Below are 19,310 nucleotides of genomic sequence, written 5' to 3' on the forward strand. Positions count from 1 at the left end.
ACAAAAAGTCATGGGAGTAAAACACCAACAGTTGCTCCTATAACTTTCTCTTACTGCAGAGAAACATTAGCTGGAAAACTCCACACCCTAGTGATGAAAGTTTATGAAGGTCATCCAATACTGAGGATGGAAGTGTTGTCACTCCCTCCGTCCTTCTGGGAACCCAAAGGATGGCAGTATATTAGAAGAGTGTGTGAGCTAATGATAAATGTTCCTGTCTACGCTGTCAAAGAGAGAGTTGTTAATGGTTATGTTTACTACGCCAGATGTTTGGAATGATTTGCTGTTTTAATTACATGACAGTCATACATAGGACATTCCTGCTCAAATAAATGATGGTTTCATGGAATCTATCTATCTATCTATCTATCTATCTATCTATCTATCTATCTATCTATCTATCTATCTATCGGCACTTAAATTTTTATGCACATGTAGCAGCACCATGGAAAGACAAATGAATCATCTCAACCATTTCCTCAATTATTTGAGGAATCCATCTATTTTTATGCACATTTTGGGATATTGCATAAGAAACCACTAGATAGAAACACCAAGATGCACATAAAATGTAAAAATGCGCATAAAAGCGTATGCGTTTAATTGAGGCAGATAAGTTATATAAGGCGTTATAAGGCAGATGAGTGATATTTATATCTGATAAGAAGACATGCGCAAAAACTACGATGAAAACACATTTACCAAACAAATTCCTCTATACACAACAGAAAACCCACATGACTTTGCCTCAACTGTGAATGTGATTTGATAACTGGACTAACCAGCAGGCATATTTCATTGCACAGCATCTCAAATGTTGGTTTGATCATTTTGAAATGTCTAAGTCAAAGTCTGTCATCAAAATGATTTGGTTTAACTTGGTTTCCCAGAAGCGTCTCGCATGATTGCATTCCTCAAACACCATAGAACCATTTTCCCAGGAAGTAATGATTTTGTATTCTTGAACAGATGGATGATTTTTTGAGTGAGGATTTTTGTTCTTGAACTTTGAATGGAGACTGCATTCATAAATCTCAATTTGAAGTTTATCAAACAGGCTGTATTGTAACTAATTACATTTTAATTAAGCCATTTACATTTTAATTAATGGCCTATTAGCCATTTATATATATATATATAGTGTCTTTAATTTTCTGAAACAATCTACAATTTATTTACAGCAAAAGTGCAAACCTCATATAAAATGTATTGAAAATAAAACCATTTAATTTGACCTCCTGAGGTTAAAGGGGGGGTGAAACACTCAGTTTCAGTCAATCTCATGTTAATCTTGAGTACCTATAGAGTAGTATTGCATCCTTCATATCTCCAAAAAGTCTTTAGTTTTATTATATTTATAAAAGAAAGATAGGCTGTACCGAGTCTTTCCGGAAAAAGCCGAGCGGCTGGAGGCGTGCCGTGTGGGCGGAGCTTACGCGCCGATAGCTAACAACACAGACATTTGAAGCAGTTTTACTCACCGCCTGCGGTTCCAACGCACGACCGTGAACCTTTATCGTTGGGACTGCTCCATCCTTAAGCATTAGATGATCTGCAAATCCGGCGTCGAACTGGGCCTTGTTTATAAAACAATCATCGTCGAAATGCAGGGAACAAACAAAGTCCTGTGACTGCAGCGAGCACAGCGCTTTGATGGGCATACTGCTTTCGCTCTCTCGTGCTGCGTTCCAGTCCAAAATTGTCATACTCGGATGTACGTCATTGCGAGTGCCCACTACTGGCGGAAACTGCAATGGGCTGAATTGGAACGTCCTAAGCCCTTGATCACTTGGAATCAGCTATGTAGTTGATTTATTATTTACATTTGTTTTCCCTTTAAGAATTTGTTTAATGCAGCATCCAAATGTATATATGGTGTTTGGGTTGTTTTCAATTAAAAAAAATTGAATTAATATATCATAGAGTTGTTTGTTGTGGTGGTGATTAGACGAGATATGTGGTGATGTCACAATCGTACTGCATTGTGGGACATATAGGTGCCTGAAGTGTACATATGAAGTAGACTCGCTCCCTCGGTCAAAATCGAGGGGACAAGGGTCTGTCCATCTAAACTTCCCTCGTTCACTTCACGAAGTGGAACGCACTTCAAAATGGTGGCGGGGATTCCCCCGAGGGGAAGTGCTTAGGGAAGTTCACAAGTGCTTGTCTAAAAGTGGACTGGAACGCAGCATCGCTCTGGTCTACGGGTGCGCGCACGCCCTTCCGGGAGAAGTGCCCTTAGGACCCGTATAAGGAAATTCCGCCGCATCTGATGTCACACACGCCCATACTCGAAAAAAACTTTCCGAAACTTGTGACAAACTGGAAGGAGTATTTTTGGCACAGAAATACTCCATCAAACGTACAACTTAATTTTTGAAACTTTGTCCATGTTTAGCATGGGAATCCAACTCTTTAACAGTGTAAAACACTCAGTATGCATGAAATAGCATTTCACCCCCCCTTTAATGGTCAAATAAGCACCTCCTTTCTATTTGTTCAAAAAGATAAATAAAAGTCTCATTTATGTTTCAGGTCTATTTTTTTTTACCATATTAGTGAAAGTATCCCATAATGGGCTTTGGTTACTGATATTAGGAAAATTATAGAAAAAAGTAAATGTGTGCGTTTGTTTGTGGACTTCACACATTATTTATGGATCTGTCATTTTGAAAACATTTCATGTGGTGTATTTGTTGCTTGTATATATCAAACACATCTACTATATCAATGTCTACTTGTTTACAGTTTCGTCTTTGTGCATATTTTATGTGAAGTCATCACAGATGTTCTGTGTCTTCTTCTCTCCTGTCTCTGTAGGTGGAGCGGCTGGTACGCCCGGATTCACTCGGGACCCCACCCAGCTGAAGGGGGAGCTGTATCACACGGCTCTCAGGAAGAGCCAGCAGGGGTTTGGCTTCACCATCATTGGTGGAGACAGACCTGATGAGTTCCTGCAGGTGAAGAACGTTCTCTCTGATGGCCCCGCCGCACAGGACAACAAGATGGCCTCTGGTGAGTGATGCCTAGTTTGGTAAAAGGTGTTTAGGGAAACATCCACAATTCACATTATGGATTATTAGAAAGTTGACCTATTAATTTTAATTGTTAAACTGGGATAGGAGAAGTATGTTAACAATAAAGAGCTACACCATTTACCTTCAATGATGGCTTTGTTTACTCACCTTCATATTGCTCCAAACCCATATGATGTTTTGTTTTTCTGTGAGACAAAAAGTTTGATATTTTGAAGAATCTTTTCTCTATAACAGTCGTGTTTTAGTATTATTTATATGCTATCATATTTTTATGAATATTTTGAATGAGCTTTTAGCTTTATATTTTCAGTTTTACACTTTTGATAATTTTGTCATGTGCTTTTGTCAGTTTAATAGTTTTATTTTATCCATATTACTATAGTTGGCTATAGTTTATTTATTTTTAATTAGCAATTTTAGTGTTTCAAATTTAACTTATTTCAGTTGCCAATGCAACTTTTCTAACTTTTGTTTAAATTTTTTTCATCTAATATTTATACATTTCAATTAAAAATATATACATTTTTAAATTTAGTTTTAGTTACACCCGGTTACATATAGCAACAGTTCATTGTGATTACAGTGGAAGGTCCCAAAAACCTTTAAAAAATATTCTGACTCCACATGATAACCAAAAAAGTCTGAAATTTACGTCCTTATTCACTGATAATATTCCATTCCAGTGAGCTGTTATCTAGAGAACTGCTGTGGATCAATGAGTCTGTGAGTGAACAAAAGGAAAAAGTCTGATTAATGAACTGGATCCGCCGATTCATTGAAAAGAAACCAATTTAAAAGTATAATTCATTTACTGATCCCATTCCAAAAAACTTGGAAAATGTCATATACAAGTCACAAGAAATATACAGGTTTGGAACAACATAAGGCTGAATAAATAATGAAAGAATTTTCAATTTTGGGTGAACTATTATTTTTAGCACAAATGTATTAGAAAAGGTGTTCATCCACTTTGTAATGATTCTTTTCTTCAGTTCTTTCTTTACTCATTCCCATGCTGTCCTATTTCCTCTCTTTTAATCCAAGGTGATGTTATTGTGGAAATCAACGGCACACTTGTCTTGGGCAAGACGCATGCTGACGTGGTCCACATGTTCCAGTGCATCCCAATTAACCAGTACGTGGACATGGTCCTCTGTCACGGATACTTGCTCCCCCCTGACGTGAACGCAGACAGCGAGGACCTTCCTCCTCCTCCTCCTCCCCCTCCGACAGGAGAGATCGTAACCGCCGTACCCCTCATCAATGGCCAGCCGCTGCTGGTCAAAGGTGACGCCCTCCACGGTTCCTCCCAAGAGCTTCACTATGTAACCACAGATGCCAACGGGCGGCCGGTGGTCGCTGCGCTTCCAGGAGGCATCAGTGCCAACGATAGGCCAGAGACGGGGATGCTGCAACCGGAGCTGGTGAGCGTTCCCATCGTGAAGGGGCCTGGAGGATTTGGCTTTGCCATTGCAGACTGTCCGTTGGGGCAGAAGGTGAAAATGATCCTGGATGAGCAGTGGTGCCGAGGACTGCTGAAAGGAGACGTGATAAAGGAGATTAACAGGCAAAATGTGCAAACGCTGAGCCATGCACAGGTGGTGGATATACTGAAGGACCTCCCTGTGGGGAGCGAGGTGAATCTGTTGGTGTTGAGAGGAGGTAAGAGAGCAGGAGGGTGTATGGAACATCCCACTGATCTGTTTAGGCCATAAACATGAACTACACAAACAGAAGAAGCCGAAAGTTTACACTGATGGTGGCTCTTGCGGCGATACTGAGAATGCAATGCGCATTTCTTTTGCAATATGACGTGCATTCTAACACAAAACACAGCGTAATGTAAAATGCAGCTAGAATCCTTTGCATAATGTTCCTGTAGCTTAAACAGTAAAGCATGGCACTAGCAACACTAGGTTTGATGCCCAGGGAACTCATGTTTATTTGTGTAGCACTTTTCACAGTACAGATCATTTCAAACAGCTTTACAGAAAATTCAATTCAATTCACATTTATTTGTATAGCGCTTTTCACAATACATATCGTTTCAAAGCAGCTTTACAGTCCACATTACAATGTAGAGTTATCTGTTTTCAGAGGTAACTGTCTGTTATGTATTTCAGAAATGTACATATACAAAATCACAGTTAGCTAAAAATTTATTAATTTAAACAATATAATAATTTAAGGCAGAAACAATGGGCTCATTGAAGTAATGAATACTGAATATACATGTTTCAATTATCCTTTGTCCTTAATGACCAGGGAATCTTGCATTAAATCACAAAGTTCATACCTGAATTGAAACAAATGGATAGCTTGATTGCAATGTAAGTAACTCTGGATACACATGTCAGCCAAATGCATCAATGTAAATGTTCTTGCGTAGAGTATGTTTTGGGCTTTTGGGCAGTTTTAGAGTTTAGGTAATGTAGCTATATTAGGTAGGCATATGGTGACCAATGACAATTTCAAGTGGTCTTGTTATCTTTTAAGAAATCACACCACACACACACACACACACTCAAAACGGATCTTAAGCATGCCTAGTAAAAACCCTGCTGAAAAGACTTTAAAGACTTTAACTTTGACAAGCATGAAGTGAATATAAATGCGAAAATGAATAAAACAGTCAAACTATTTATTCTTTCAGACAAGCCTTTGTCAAGCCATCATTCAATACGTCTTCTTTTTCTAGTAAAATTACACGTTTTGCAGTTACATACATTTCTGTTTATTTTATTGTTACTACTTTAAATCCAAATTCTGTAATTTAAAATTTGTAATTTAAATTAATTTAAATTCAGCCAAAATTCAAAAATTAACTTAATTCCTAATTCTTAGAAAGAGTACACTGCAGAAAGTCACTTTCTTAAGCCCTATTCGCATAGGACTTGTTTTTTAAATGACGTTTGAGTAAAAATTCGAATCACTTGAGTCAACGTCTATGATTTTATGTACTGATTCGGACGGGACTACATCTCCGTGACGTGTTTATTACAGAGGTGGCAGTGTGTGCTTTCTATATATGGGCGTTACAGAAGGTCATATGCTGTGCTTGTGTGCATCACGTATAAGTCTTTTAATTTATTATTTGTTGATATAATTTAGTAAACTTCATGAGTTTATAGCAGTGGATTTTTATAACAAACCAGCATAAATGAGCAGAGAAATCTAGACAAATATCTTACTCTTACCTGACACTGATATTAAAATGGGCAGAGTTCGCAGTTTTGTTTTCTGAGAAATACATTAACATTATTAAGTTTTTTAACAAATAAATATAAAAAAATCTGCCAAAGGGGTAAGAAAAATCAACTTGTTTACTCTTTAAATTAAGTTGAATTGAATTCTAACCCCATTGTCAGATTTGTTCCCCTTATTTTAAACATGCACTTCACTTAATATTTATACATTTCTCAGAAAACAACTTGCATCCATAACATACTGTATACTGGTGAGCAGCTCCAGTATGCTGGTCTTTTCAGCAGGGAATTGCATAAAGGCTCTTTCCCCTTTTGTCTCTTTTTTTATCTCTCCATTTTTCAGCAGATGAGAAATAATTTACATTCTTTTCCCTCTTCATAATTTTACATTTTAGCCACACTTGTTCTCCTCTCCTCCACGCTCACTGATCATACTCAGGCTTTGTTTCTGTCTCTCAGGAATACATTATGTAAGAATGATAGACCGTTGCTTCTGACACAGTTGGCAGGAGAGGCCCCTTTCCATTTTGCACCCACTCTGTGTGGTTGGCTGGGAATTTGGGAAATGAGTCTAGATTACAGGGAGGGGAATTTCAGGATGTGTCTGCAAAGAGTTCTGTGAGACTTTATTGTCTGCTGAACGAAACAGGGAGGGGGGAAATGAGACAGTGCTTTAATCAGTTCAATTAACCCTCAAAGGCTGAGTGAGTTGCGTCATTCATGGTTTAGTCATTAAATTCAATGGAAATCACACCAATCAAGAGAAAGACAGAGAAAACAAAGGGAATGAATAAACGGCGTGGGTTCTGAATTGACAGATGGAAGTGTAGCTGCGTCATTATTTTATGCATGACTTCTGTCATTTGCAATGTCTCTCTCCCTGGACAATTCATGTGTAGTATCCGTCATCATTTTCTCTATGTATTTTCTCATTTATTTTATCCATCTATAATGGCTCCTAGATGACGCATGTGTCATGATTAACTCAGCTCGGAATTGGCTCAGGAAACGCCCCACTTTAAAGCACTTGAATGACATTTCCTCTTTGAGTAGCTTTTTAGTTAGATGGATGGGAATTAATAATGTAGCACTGAAACAATGTATTCTCATGCCTTTTTCATGTTTGATAGGCAACAACCAAGTGCTGTCATTATAATAAGGCTAGAAACTTTCTCAGTAATGAGTTCCTGTTTTTTTTTTTTCATCTGTATGTTGAGTGCCTGTTCCCCCATTTTTTTCTCTTTCAGTGCTACATGTCTCTCATTTGCCTTTTTTCTGTTTCTAGGTCATACATCACCAGTGAAGAGTTTACGACCTGTGAGTATGATAATGGATTTTCAGAGGTGATAATGACCTTGTAGAACTGAGAAAATGGGAGAATATTATGTTTTTTTTGCTAATGAAATTGCTGGTACTTTGGGTTTGGGATTTGAACAAACTCCTTCCTGTAAAATACTAAATTGTGATAGCTAACACGTTCCGCACCATTTGTACTGGCGACATAAATTAATCCTGTGGCTTGTACTTTTTTTTTTTTTTTTAAGTGATCGGATTTACAATTTTCAATTGAGTATGATAAAACAGGCAAAACTGTCCCATAGACTTACATTGAAGAATGATTTTGAGGGATCAGAATATCGTAGAGACTTGTGGGTGGGCACTTTTGATTCTGGCCTGTAAAAAACAACCTAGTAACCACCCAGAAAACCCTAGAAACCACATAGAACACCCTAAAAGGAAAAAAAAAACTTGGAAAACTTGGACAACCACCCACTACAACATAGAAACCACCTAGAAAAACTTAGAAACGCCCTAGCAACCTCCTAAAACACATAAGAAGCAGTTATCAAACACCCAGGACACTATAGGAACCACCTTGTAGTAAACATACAAAAAAACAAGAAAACACCTAACAGCCACCAAGAACACAATACAAATGCCCTAGCAACCACCCAGAACACCACCTTAAATACCTTAGAAACCATAAAAAGCAGTTATCAAACACCAAGACACTATAGAAACCACCTTGTAGTAACCACAAAAAAAACCACTAACAACAAAACACCTAACAACCACCCAAACACCATAGAAATACCTTAGCAACCACGCAGAACACCCTAGAAACCACCTACAAACATCTAGTGACCACAAGGAAAATCTTTTACCAAAATCATTTACCAAACACCCAGGACACTCTTGAAACCACCTGGTAACCACCCAGAAAACTCAGAACACCCTTAAATCCACCTAGAAACACCCTAACAACCCCACAAAACCACCTAGTAATGCCCCAGCAACCAGGACATCTTAGTAACCACATTGCAACTTAATATCATGGTGATGAGTTTTGTGTGTGGACAACATCACTTACATTTTCTACAGTAAATGTAAAAATGTTGTTGCTAAAAATGTAATGCTTTAAAAATCCTGTAACTTGACCAAAAACATTAATTCTGCTAACCAGACCATGAAGGCAATATCCAACGATAACAATGTTTCTATCTGTCTGTATACACATGCTTGCATTCTCTCAAAAGACACACCCAGCAGTCCGTTTTAAATGTTGCTTGTTCAGGTCCAGATCTATGTTCACTCTGCGAGTCACTGTGTGAAGTGGTATTAAAACACGTTTTATTCCCCTTGAATTCCAACAGAGACCGGGGATGAGTGCCAGTACTGAGACTCTGGACCGTTGCCATGACATCATGGTTCCCCAGGCTTTGACCTATCACTCAAACACACTACCATGTAGCTCTCCAAAACAAGACGCTTCCCTCCACTACAGCAAGCCCAAAGCTTTGCCGGAGAGCATAGGTGAGTCTCTGCTGAGATGAGACAACAAGGAGGAAACTCTTTTATGTTACAGCATCATGATGTTGAAAACATTCTAGTAGGTGGGTCCCCAGCCAGGATTGAAGTTGACAAATATACTTCAATCAGTGTATATATATATATATATATATATATATATATATATATATATATATATATATATATATATATATATATTGGATTGTATTGTTCATCCAAAGATAAATTCTGTCTTTATATACAAATTTTCACTTTGTATCAGCACTTCACAACAAATTACAATTTTGCAATGTGGTCACCCTGGTCTTACAACAAAATTGGTGACAAAAATAACAAAACACAGAGGAACACTGTTCAAATCATAATACAAACAAGAGCCGGGGCAAATGTATTGTATTGCACTAGGATTAACAGGATTAAATTCAGATTTATGAGCAGAAGTTTGAACTTTAGAGTGAGGTGAACTTTAGTCACCAACCACTATGGCATGGAAAAGAGCAACTATTTATCTCTTTCCCCGCCAGCATTTTTTTAAGAAAGTTGCCAGTCACCACCAGCATTTTTGATAATTTTCACAAAATTTTCATGCCCCCCCCGAATATTTTGTTACATAAATATCTGAACATGCAATATATAAAAAGAAAGAACAGAGCCTCTGCTCTAAAAAACAAAACAAAACCTTTTATTCTAGCTTCATGCATTCTTTTTTATTAACACTTGAATGTGGGTAAGTGTCATAAAAAAAACATTTTGAGCAAAAAGCTGAGAAAATCAAGTTTTTTTCAAAGACTACATCTGGATCGGATTTAGAATGATGAACAAAACATAGATGGAGTAGATCGAGTCCATCAACACCCCCTAAGGTTGCACAGTGCTAGACCTCATACTGGGTTGACATTTCATTCGGCAACGTTAGGCAGTTTTGATTTATATGCTGTTTAATGTAGATGATTGTGTTATTTTACATATGCATCTCCTTATATGCTATCGCTGGTTTCTGCTTCTTTTTCGCCTGTGTTTTGATCCGGAGATTCAGTACTCTTTCAGAGGGTATCATAGCGCCCTCTACCGTATAACAGTGAAAACGCAGACAGCCGGAATCTTTTGTCAATGGCAGGGAAAAAGTTAATATCAGCATTTGAGCTTTAAAGAGAATAAATAAAGATTTTACAATGACATATTTGGGAGAACTATACTTTTATTTATTTTTATCTGAATGCAGAGACACAGAAAAAGCACTATGCATGAATTGAATTGGTTTTATTTTTGTGTTGAATTGATGAATGTGGTTTATTCAAATTTATTTATCATACCACCGTGTAAATCTGTCTATTGTTATGCAGTACCTCACACTAAGGAGTTGGACGTGTTCATTAAGCGAGATCAGGACACAGGCTTTGGCTTCCGTGTGCTTGGGGGAGAGGGCTCAGAACAACCAGTAAGTCCTTCATACTTCTGTAACCACATTACTAAATATTTGTATACATGGACTGTATTTATGTGATTTATTAGCAGATCGACTTTGTGTCTTAGCTCTAAAATGAGCTATCCATTTAATTTCATTAGGTCTACATCGGTGCCATCATTCCCCAGGGGGCGGCGGAGAAGGAAGGCCGTCTGAGGGCCGGAGATGAGCTCGTAGGCATCGATGGCATCATTGTAAAGGGGAAATCTCACAAACAAGTTCTGGATCTGATGACCAACGCAGCACGTAACGGACAAGTGCTTCTTTCAGTGCGCAGGAAGGTCATTTACAGGGGTGAGCACTGCTGACTGACAGGCCTTAGACATAAAAACCAGTGCTGGAGTGTAATTAACTGCCTGAATAGCTTTCATTAAAGGTCAGTCTGTGTAATCTTCTGCTCTATAGATGCCCCAGTGGATGTTGGGAGCGGGGCAATGACACTTGTGAATGGCTCACCTCGACTTCCCCGCATCCAGGTGCCAAGTGTCAAGGACCAGGAGTCATTTGATATCACACTCCATCGTAAAGATAATGAGGGCTTTGGATTTGTCATTCTCACCTCAAAGAGCAAACCGCCACCTGGAGGTAACAGCAGATTCATTGACATTATTTACACAATTTATTTTTTTAATTTGGAATCAAGAACTGGTTCTCATTCAGAATGGTTATATACTAATATTTTATGTAATCTTCAGTTTTTTACTACATAATACTATGACACTGTTTCCTGCACTAGAATTTTACTGCTAATCAATGTTATGGTTTTTAATTAATTGTTTAAAAAGACAAATTTTGAAAAACTATTGTTAGAATACACATTCAGAACAGTTTTTTAGGCAATTAAAAATAAATAAATGGCAATTAAAAAATTATAAGGACACATATGGATATTTATTATTTGATTTTAGTTTAATTTAATTTTATATATAAAATCAACAACTAGTAAAGTCAATTATTTTTAGTAAATAATACTATTTGTATTATTTATTTTTAATTTAATAATTTAATTTTACCTTAATAGTGGTGGTTTAATGTCATATTGACCGTGTGCTTTATCGTTTTGCATCTCAAAGTTGTTTCTTTAATTTCTACCTTTTTATCACTGCTACAGCCATACACATGTAAATTGAAGTCCGTGGCAGTTGTATCACAACTTGTTGCTGTTTTTTGAGCATCTTGTGTCATGAGCATTGCATTTGGCATGTTGTGTTAAAAATACAGTAGTTTAACTTTTAAAGAGTGTCTTGGGACCCATGCGCTCTGATCCATTCCACTCCATCCAGCAGTTTTTTAGTTTTGCACAAACTCAGAATTGATGCATTTCCTACGATTAATTCATTATTACTATAAATGAAACACAAGCCTTTCTAATTCTGCTAAGTGATTTGCCTAAGTGTGTGTTGCAGTGATTCCTCATAAGATCGGTCGAATAATCGAGGGCAGTCCAACTGACCGCTGCGGGTTGTTGAATGTGGGCGACCGCATATCCGCTGTGAACAGTCAGTCCATTGTGGAGCTCTCCCACAACGACATTGTTCAGCTTATCAAAGACGCAGGGACCTCCGTCACGCTCACCGTGGTTCCTGAGGACGGTGAGTGAGATGATGAAATGTCACATAAATACTGCCACAGTACATATTCCTGCATTCTCAACCTGTGCCTCGCGCTTTGATTTGTCACACTAGCTTCAATTAAAATGCTAATATCCACAGCAGAAATTGATGATAATTATGCATGCATATTTAAATTGAACGTTTTAAAAAGGGCACTTAGACCAATTACTAGCTTATTTCAAATACAAAGCATGAAAATACACAGTTCATTTTTCACTGTCATGTTTAATTGGTGTTGGCTCATAGGTATGAATATCATACAACAATAAAAGCATTAATTGGCAGAGGCTTTTGGATTTAAAACGTTCTTGATCTTATTTATTTATCATTAGTATGTCATAATACAGAGGTAAAAAAGACTTTAACACTTGAAGTTATCATTTCATATGACAATCAATCTGTTTTGATTGGCTGTTTAGAGTACAAAGGTCCGCCCTCAGGAGCAAGCTCGGCCAAACAAAGTCCAGCACCGCAGCACAAGATTTTCAAAACCACTCAGGATGAGAGGTGCAGTCCACTATTACATATTTACACCACAATAAATGTGCTTATTTCCTATATTTGTTGTAAATACATGTAAATTCTACAACCATATAGCCAAAAATATAACCTCCAGTCACATATGATGGATTTAAGCCACACTGCCTTCTGATCTATAATACATGTTACTTATGTGCAGATATAATTTGGACATGGATGAGATCCGGGATGAGCTCATCTGGACGGAGTATAAAGCTCTTCCCTTGAGTGAACAGGGAACGTTGTGTGTCGCCAACTCAAAACAGGTAAGAGACACACTTATATCATAAACTGTACCTAAACTTTATCTATAGTCATCACATCTAGTGTAATATATGATGCAAAATAAAAAATATTATGAAAAATAATGATATACTATTATATTATATATAGTGCTGCATGATATATTGTTTTAGCATTGATATCGCGATGTGCGCACATCACAGGATGTGTAATGTCAATATAGGGATCGTAGTCCAGCAGCCCACTAGTTCGGAACGCAGATTAAAAGTTTAAACATTATAGAGTGAAAGTTTATCATTTGCATGTGTTTTAAAGTCCTATCAGTTTAAACATCAAGCGCAAGAAGACGGGAACGCACACAGAGCCGTGCAGACAGCACGTGAACACCGAATTCAGTTCTCTTTAGCTTCTTTTTTAGCTTGAATGGACACGTCCGTGCAAAATTAAGTTAAAACGCTGAGCATCCTCAGTCGATTATGTGTTGTAAACGATGGAGAAAGAAAACGTATGCGTATCATTATATTGGATCCGTGCATTCATCTTAAAGTATACCCGCAGCTGTTTTTTGCCACCAATGTTAATCAGACAACAAAAGAGAAAGAGAACAAAGGTAAATTATATGAATTAATTCATTATATTAGCTATATTTAATTTATACAGTGAAGACTGCAATGTTATTTTACATTTGATAATTCAATTTCTGTACCTGAATACTGTTAGATTTACTTGAAAAACATAAAGCACTGCTTATTTCTTTTGTATCTTTGTTCTATTGTATTTATTAGGGCCCGAGCACTGATGGCGCGTGCGAGGACGCTCTTGGAATTGCTCCGTTTCTTTTTATTATCTATGCTTGTAATGCGTTTATTATTTTCTATGCCAGATGTGCCCTGCTACAAAATCACCCCAATCATCCTAGAACGATTTATTCTTAACAAAAAAAGCAATTCAAATCATCTGGTGAAATTGTTGTCATAACGCAATATATATTGCGTAATTTTTTTCTAATATCATGCAGCCCTAATATATGTCATACTTTATAAATATACTAGGTATTTAAGCCAAGACTAAAGTAATTTAATCCAGGGTTATACTTCATATATTCATGCCATCACTGGAATAAATTGCATTTTGTGTGTATTTTCTACCTAGGGCTGTATTGCGGTTGAGTTGGAGCGCGGCCCTCGTGGTTTTGGCTTTAGTCTGAGAGGGGGAACAGAGTATAACATGGGCCTCTACATCCTGCGGCTGGCTGAGGACGGCCCCGCTCTACAAGATGGCAGGATACACGTCAGTACAGAACACCACTCTTTAATAACTCGCATATTGTGGATTGAATCGGCAGACTTTTTGCATCTTCTGTTGCAATTTTAGTGAAGCATCTGCAGAGTGCATTTAAATGTAGTACAAAGTTAAGGAAAGTTTTAAGAAAGCTGAATACTTATTTTTTTTTATCAAAATCAAAATGTCAAACCGTTGTTTACAGATGTCTTGAAAAATGCTTGATAAGTGCTGTGAAGTACAACCTTATAAGAAGGTGACAATGTTTTTCATGTGTTTGATGATCTTACGCCTGAACGTGTCTCTGCAGGTAGGAGATCAGGTAGTGGAGATCAATGGAGAACAGACACAAGGCATCAGTCACACTAGAGCCATTGAGCTGATCCAAGCTGGAGGAAACAAAGTGCTACTGTTACTGCGACCACAAGCCCTCTTATCAGAGAACAGTGAGTAATGACACACAAACACAGGATACTGCTGCGGCTGATATACAAGCATACTGTAAGAACACCAAGACCACTCAAGTTACTTGCTAACTTCTTTCTTTCTTTCTTTCTTTCTTTCTTTCTTTCTTTCTTTTCTCTTCTGTGCAGGTTGTGTAAGCTCATCTGCGATGTGTTACTGCCCCCAGGAACATCATCACTAAAAGCCTCTTTTCCTCTAGGTCTTTTTTTTCTTTGGTAATGGGACTTTCACTACACTTTCTATGCTTCCTAATTGCTAAACTTTTTTTTGCTTTATTGTCTAAGTTTATATTAATAGGACATTATATATATTAGAACTGCAGGATTAATCGTTAAAATATTGCAATCTTGTTTCAAACACCCACAAGATCTTATTCCTAAACGACAACAATCCTGTGTCTATTAAACCTTTGACAAAATCATACTGGGACTTCAAATATTGATTGTATCGATTACATTGTTACATTACCAGGCGACAAGTGACTGTTAAAAATGTATTGTCATTGAATCATTCATTCAAGAGTTTTGTTAAAAAATGCTGATTCATACAGTAATGAAACAGGTGAAAAAATTATGAGCGAGTCATTGAATCATTCATTCAAAAAAAATTCATTCATATTAATTAAACATTTTTAAATTGACTGCAGTACTTAATATTTTGTTAGAACCTCTAGTAAATTACATGTTATTTTGTTTAATTGGCTGTTCAGAATCGTGATCTCTATTTGAGAAAAAAAAAAAAAAGTGATATATTCAGAATCGTGCAGCTCTAATATATACACTGGCAATTACATCATAACCACCTAAAACACTCTAGCAATCACCCAGAACTTTCTGTCAACTACATAGCAATGCATGCGCAGACAACCACAACAACCTAGCATTCTGGAATTAAGCACATATATGCAAAATCACTTTGCATAAAAAAATAGGTTATCATGATAAATTTTAATAAGGCTTTAATTAGTTGCAAATCTTTTCACCCTTTGGTTCTACAGGAGATGTTATCCTTCCGGATCTGCCGGAATCCAACACTTCCAACATTCCTCTCAGTTCTCCTCTCCTTCATCCATCATCCACCTCAGCGAAGAAGGGAACGCCAGACCTGACAAGCTCCTTTGCCCGTTCTCGCGGCTCCTTGAATCTGGCCTGCGAGGATCCTCGCACTAAAGACAGCAAGAGGGAGAAAAGTGCCAAACCACGAAACACCAGCTCTTCCGGAGTCTCGCAGCAACGCCGCATTAAGAGTCGGTCCGCAGAGAATCTCCTTGATCTCGGAGAAACGGAGAAACCCAAAAGCAAATCCAAAGCCAAAGACAAAGCTTGCAGCTACAAAGAAAATCTGAAACAAAGCACTCAAGACTCCCACAAGAACAGAAAGTCCTGCCAACACAGTCGCTCAGTCAGCCCCCAGAAGTCAAAGCGTGAAGGACAGGAAGTGGTAATTGGCGAAGCGCAGGGACAGAAAGAGGAACGCCGTGCGAAGGGGACGACGAGCGTGGACCAGAGGAAAAGTGATGCTGAAAGGAGGAAAAAACAGGAATCTAGAGGAAGGAAGCGAGGCGAGGCCCAAGAACGGGAGGAGAGGTTGAGAGCTGAGAGAAAAGTGAGGAGCAAAGAAGAGGATGAAGCAGTTGAGCCAATAGGGGAAGCTAAGCTCAAAAGCACCCAAAAGAAGAAAAAACAGGAGGGAGACAGGAAGAGCAAAAAAACAAAGGAAAAGGGATCTTTGAGGGATCAAAAGGAAGAAAACAAGGAAATGATTACAGACAAGGATGAAAACAAAAGCAAAGGAAATGAGAGTGACGACATTGTCACCACAGATGCAGCTTCAGTCACCACTAGAGCGAGTCTAGTGTTTGATCACCCAGGACCCTTAAACAATGGCCTTTGGAAGATCCCTAGTTATGCACGCATTCTCACTCACGAGGAAGTGATGCGAGATGTTTGCGAGCAGATTGAAGATACTTGGGAATAGAAGGTTTAAGACCAGAAACATATGCACGTACGTGAACGCAAAGGCTTCTAGCTAAGATTTCACACATTGTTATTCATGCATTATAAGGCACATTAGCAGAAACTATCTACTGTCATGGTAGAGCAACATCTGGAAGAGAATCTTGCTGAGCAAGTTAGTAAACTTTCAACATGTTTATAGCTAGCTACCTGAATTACAACACATCTGATTTATTGGCACATTCATTTGAAGAAAACTATTGGCCCCTTGACTACAAGACTAAACATCTTGTACTCAAGGGAGTTTTCTTTACAAGTCTATGTCCAATGGCTCAGTGTTACAAGAACTTGCATACTTGTGCAGAATGTTATTGCCTAACTTCTTTTAACGGGTTGCCGACACTGTAAAAAATCAAGTTGAGAAAACTCAAAAACTTACACAACCAGCTTCAGGACTTTTTTGAGTATACTCAGGTTGTGGAAAATTTCTAATATTATCCGATTATTGAAATTGTGGGTCATTCAACTGAAATCATGCATCCATAGAAAGCAAATGCTGGTCAGGGACTTGGTTCTGTCCATAAAATTTGGATTGGATGGAGGCAGGTCTGAATGTGAGCATGCAGTCAATGAATTGTTCACAATAAACAGTGAATTTTCATTTCATGCCAACTTTTAGCTCTTGACTTGTTTAAAGCTAGCTATCCGAGTAATAAACAATCTGGTTTAAAGGCACAGACATCGCAAGGTCTATCACCTGATTGAATAGAGAGATTTATAACCGCCACAATGACGCAAGCTCTATATGTACCTTCAGTGCAGGGGCCAAGCATTCACACGTTTGTTCACATACTTTCCACAAATATGTTTTTGGCCTTACACCTTGTTTTTCTCCAGGTGGTCTCCCATCCAGGCGCCGTACAGGCTTCTCTTATGACGTGAACCATGTTCATGTCCTTCTCTTTGGACAGTGGTCAGCATGAGCTTCTCATTGAAATCATTTATAAATGTTTGTAATCAGCAGTCTCACTGTTACACAAACAGACGGATTCAACATGAGGCTTCATCCAAACCGCTTTATGGAGATCACTGCTTAATGATCTCCGACAGGCAATTCCTGAGGCTTTGTGGTCAAACGCATGGAGCTCCATTTTAATTTCCTTCAAGCCAGCTGACATTAAGTAACACAAGGACTCTCTTGACATCACAATGCAATCCTTCCTTATGCAATTTAAGAGAACACGGCACGCCCCATCAATCACCAAATCGACAATGCAAGTTTGTTTCGGTTAAAAGCAGCACGTCCTTACCCCAAAGAATCTTTTTTTTTTTTTTTCTGCATGCAAAGTTAAACACACAAACTCCTTGTTTTGTTGCATGCCTTTTAGACCCGTGCAGGTTGTCTCTAATGTTTCCGAACCTTGTAAATAAGAACTGTTGTGATGATTGGGGGCTTTACCAGGGACTTTTCAGACTGTTCTCTTTCTCTTCCATGTCTTTGACTCCCTGATCTCCAAATATTATAACTGCAAACGACCAGAAACTTGTGCTTTAAGATACAAAGAAGATGATCAAATGTTTTATTTCTTGAAATATGTATATGAATAGATACATGTAGCTATAACAGATTGTGACATTGATTTCGGTGTAGAGATCCAGGCTCTTGCTAAGCACCGTGGTAGTTTTACCTTGTAGCAACTGTTTTGACTTGTCACAAAACAAATGGTACATGCAAATGTATTTTTAAATATTCTATGAAATCAGATTTAATATAGTAAATATTTATTTTATTTTTTTCCTGTACATGCATGTCCAGTCTGCTCAAGATGAAGACAAGCAGTGCAAGCAATTCAAGCCCTCAGTTATGAAGCTATACTTTATGCTGGTCAACCTTTGATTTATGACCACCAGAAGCCAATGCACATGGGTGAACCTCGTAAAGGATGTAAAGGGGTCATATTTCATCTCAAATTCAAAAGGAAATATGGTAACACTTTACTTAAAGACTTTAAGTATGATGCATTATAAAAGTATTCATAATGTACAGTACATTAAAATGCATTATATATTTACTAATAAATAATTGTAACCAAAGTTAAAATAAATTATATTTGCAGATTCCTTGTTACATCTGAAATTGGTAGTTTGTCATACGTTTTAATGCAAATTTCTAAAGGTGTGTTTAATGGATAGATAAGTATTATAATTTATTATAACTGTGGTTACAATTATTCCACCATACAATGCAGTATAAGAAGCATTAAAATGCATAATTAATTAATTTAAAAATTTATATTTATATTTATATAAAAGCAATAAGTAAAGTGTTATTTATACAAAAATATTTTGCATTAAGAAAATGAGGCCTGTTTTACCTTTAACTTACACTTAAAATATTAAAAGATGTGTGTATATATATATATATATATATATATATATATATATATATATATATATAATTAATTAATATTAAAATAAATACATTTAATTTTGCACTAAATAATGAGAATATAAAAGCATATCATTGTAGTCAAAATCAAACTATGGATCAATTACAGAGATTTTTTAGCCGAGAAACGTGCTTAAATTTTATGCAAGTAACGTCACAATGCCAAAAATCCTAAGAATAGACTTCATTAGGCTTCATTGTCTTTATGCAAATTAAGGTTTCTTTCTTTTTCTTTTCTTCTTTTTTTTCTTTGGAGGTGAAATAT

At 37.3% G+C, this 19,310-nt stretch overlaps 1 protein-coding gene across 1 annotated transcript in view; it reads left to right on the forward strand.

Moving 5' to 3' along the window:
- magi3b (membrane associated guanylate kinase, WW and PDZ domain containing 3b) overlaps nt 1-18,687 on the forward strand; it is a 124,932-nt gene extending 106,245 nt beyond the window's left edge. The window contains exons 9-21 of the mRNA XM_084127721.1: nt 2,821-3,015; nt 4,083-4,700; nt 7,530-7,561; nt 8,899-9,058; nt 10,399-10,493; nt 10,622-10,814; nt 10,926-11,105; nt 11,927-12,112; nt 12,553-12,640; nt 12,813-12,918; nt 14,048-14,185; nt 14,487-14,622; nt 15,639-18,687. Coding sequence (XP_083983847.1) covers nt 2,821-3,015; nt 4,083-4,700; nt 7,530-7,561; nt 8,899-9,058; nt 10,399-10,493; nt 10,622-10,814; nt 10,926-11,105; nt 11,927-12,112; nt 12,553-12,640; nt 12,813-12,918; nt 14,048-14,185; nt 14,487-14,622; nt 15,639-16,618 — 3,107 coding nt within the window. The 3' untranslated portion in view covers nt 16,619-18,687. The remainder of the gene's footprint in view (nt 1-2,820; nt 3,016-4,082; nt 4,701-7,529; nt 7,562-8,898; nt 9,059-10,398; nt 10,494-10,621; nt 10,815-10,925; nt 11,106-11,926; nt 12,113-12,552; nt 12,641-12,812; nt 12,919-14,047; nt 14,186-14,486; nt 14,623-15,638) is intronic.
- The last annotated feature ends 623 nt before the right edge of the window (nt 18,688-19,310 follow it).

The sequence above is a fragment of the Abramis brama genome (assembly GCF_963993115.1).
Source record: "Abramis brama genome assembly, chromosome: 11".
NCBI lineage: Eukaryota > Metazoa > Chordata > Actinopteri > Cypriniformes > Leuciscidae > Abramis > Abramis brama.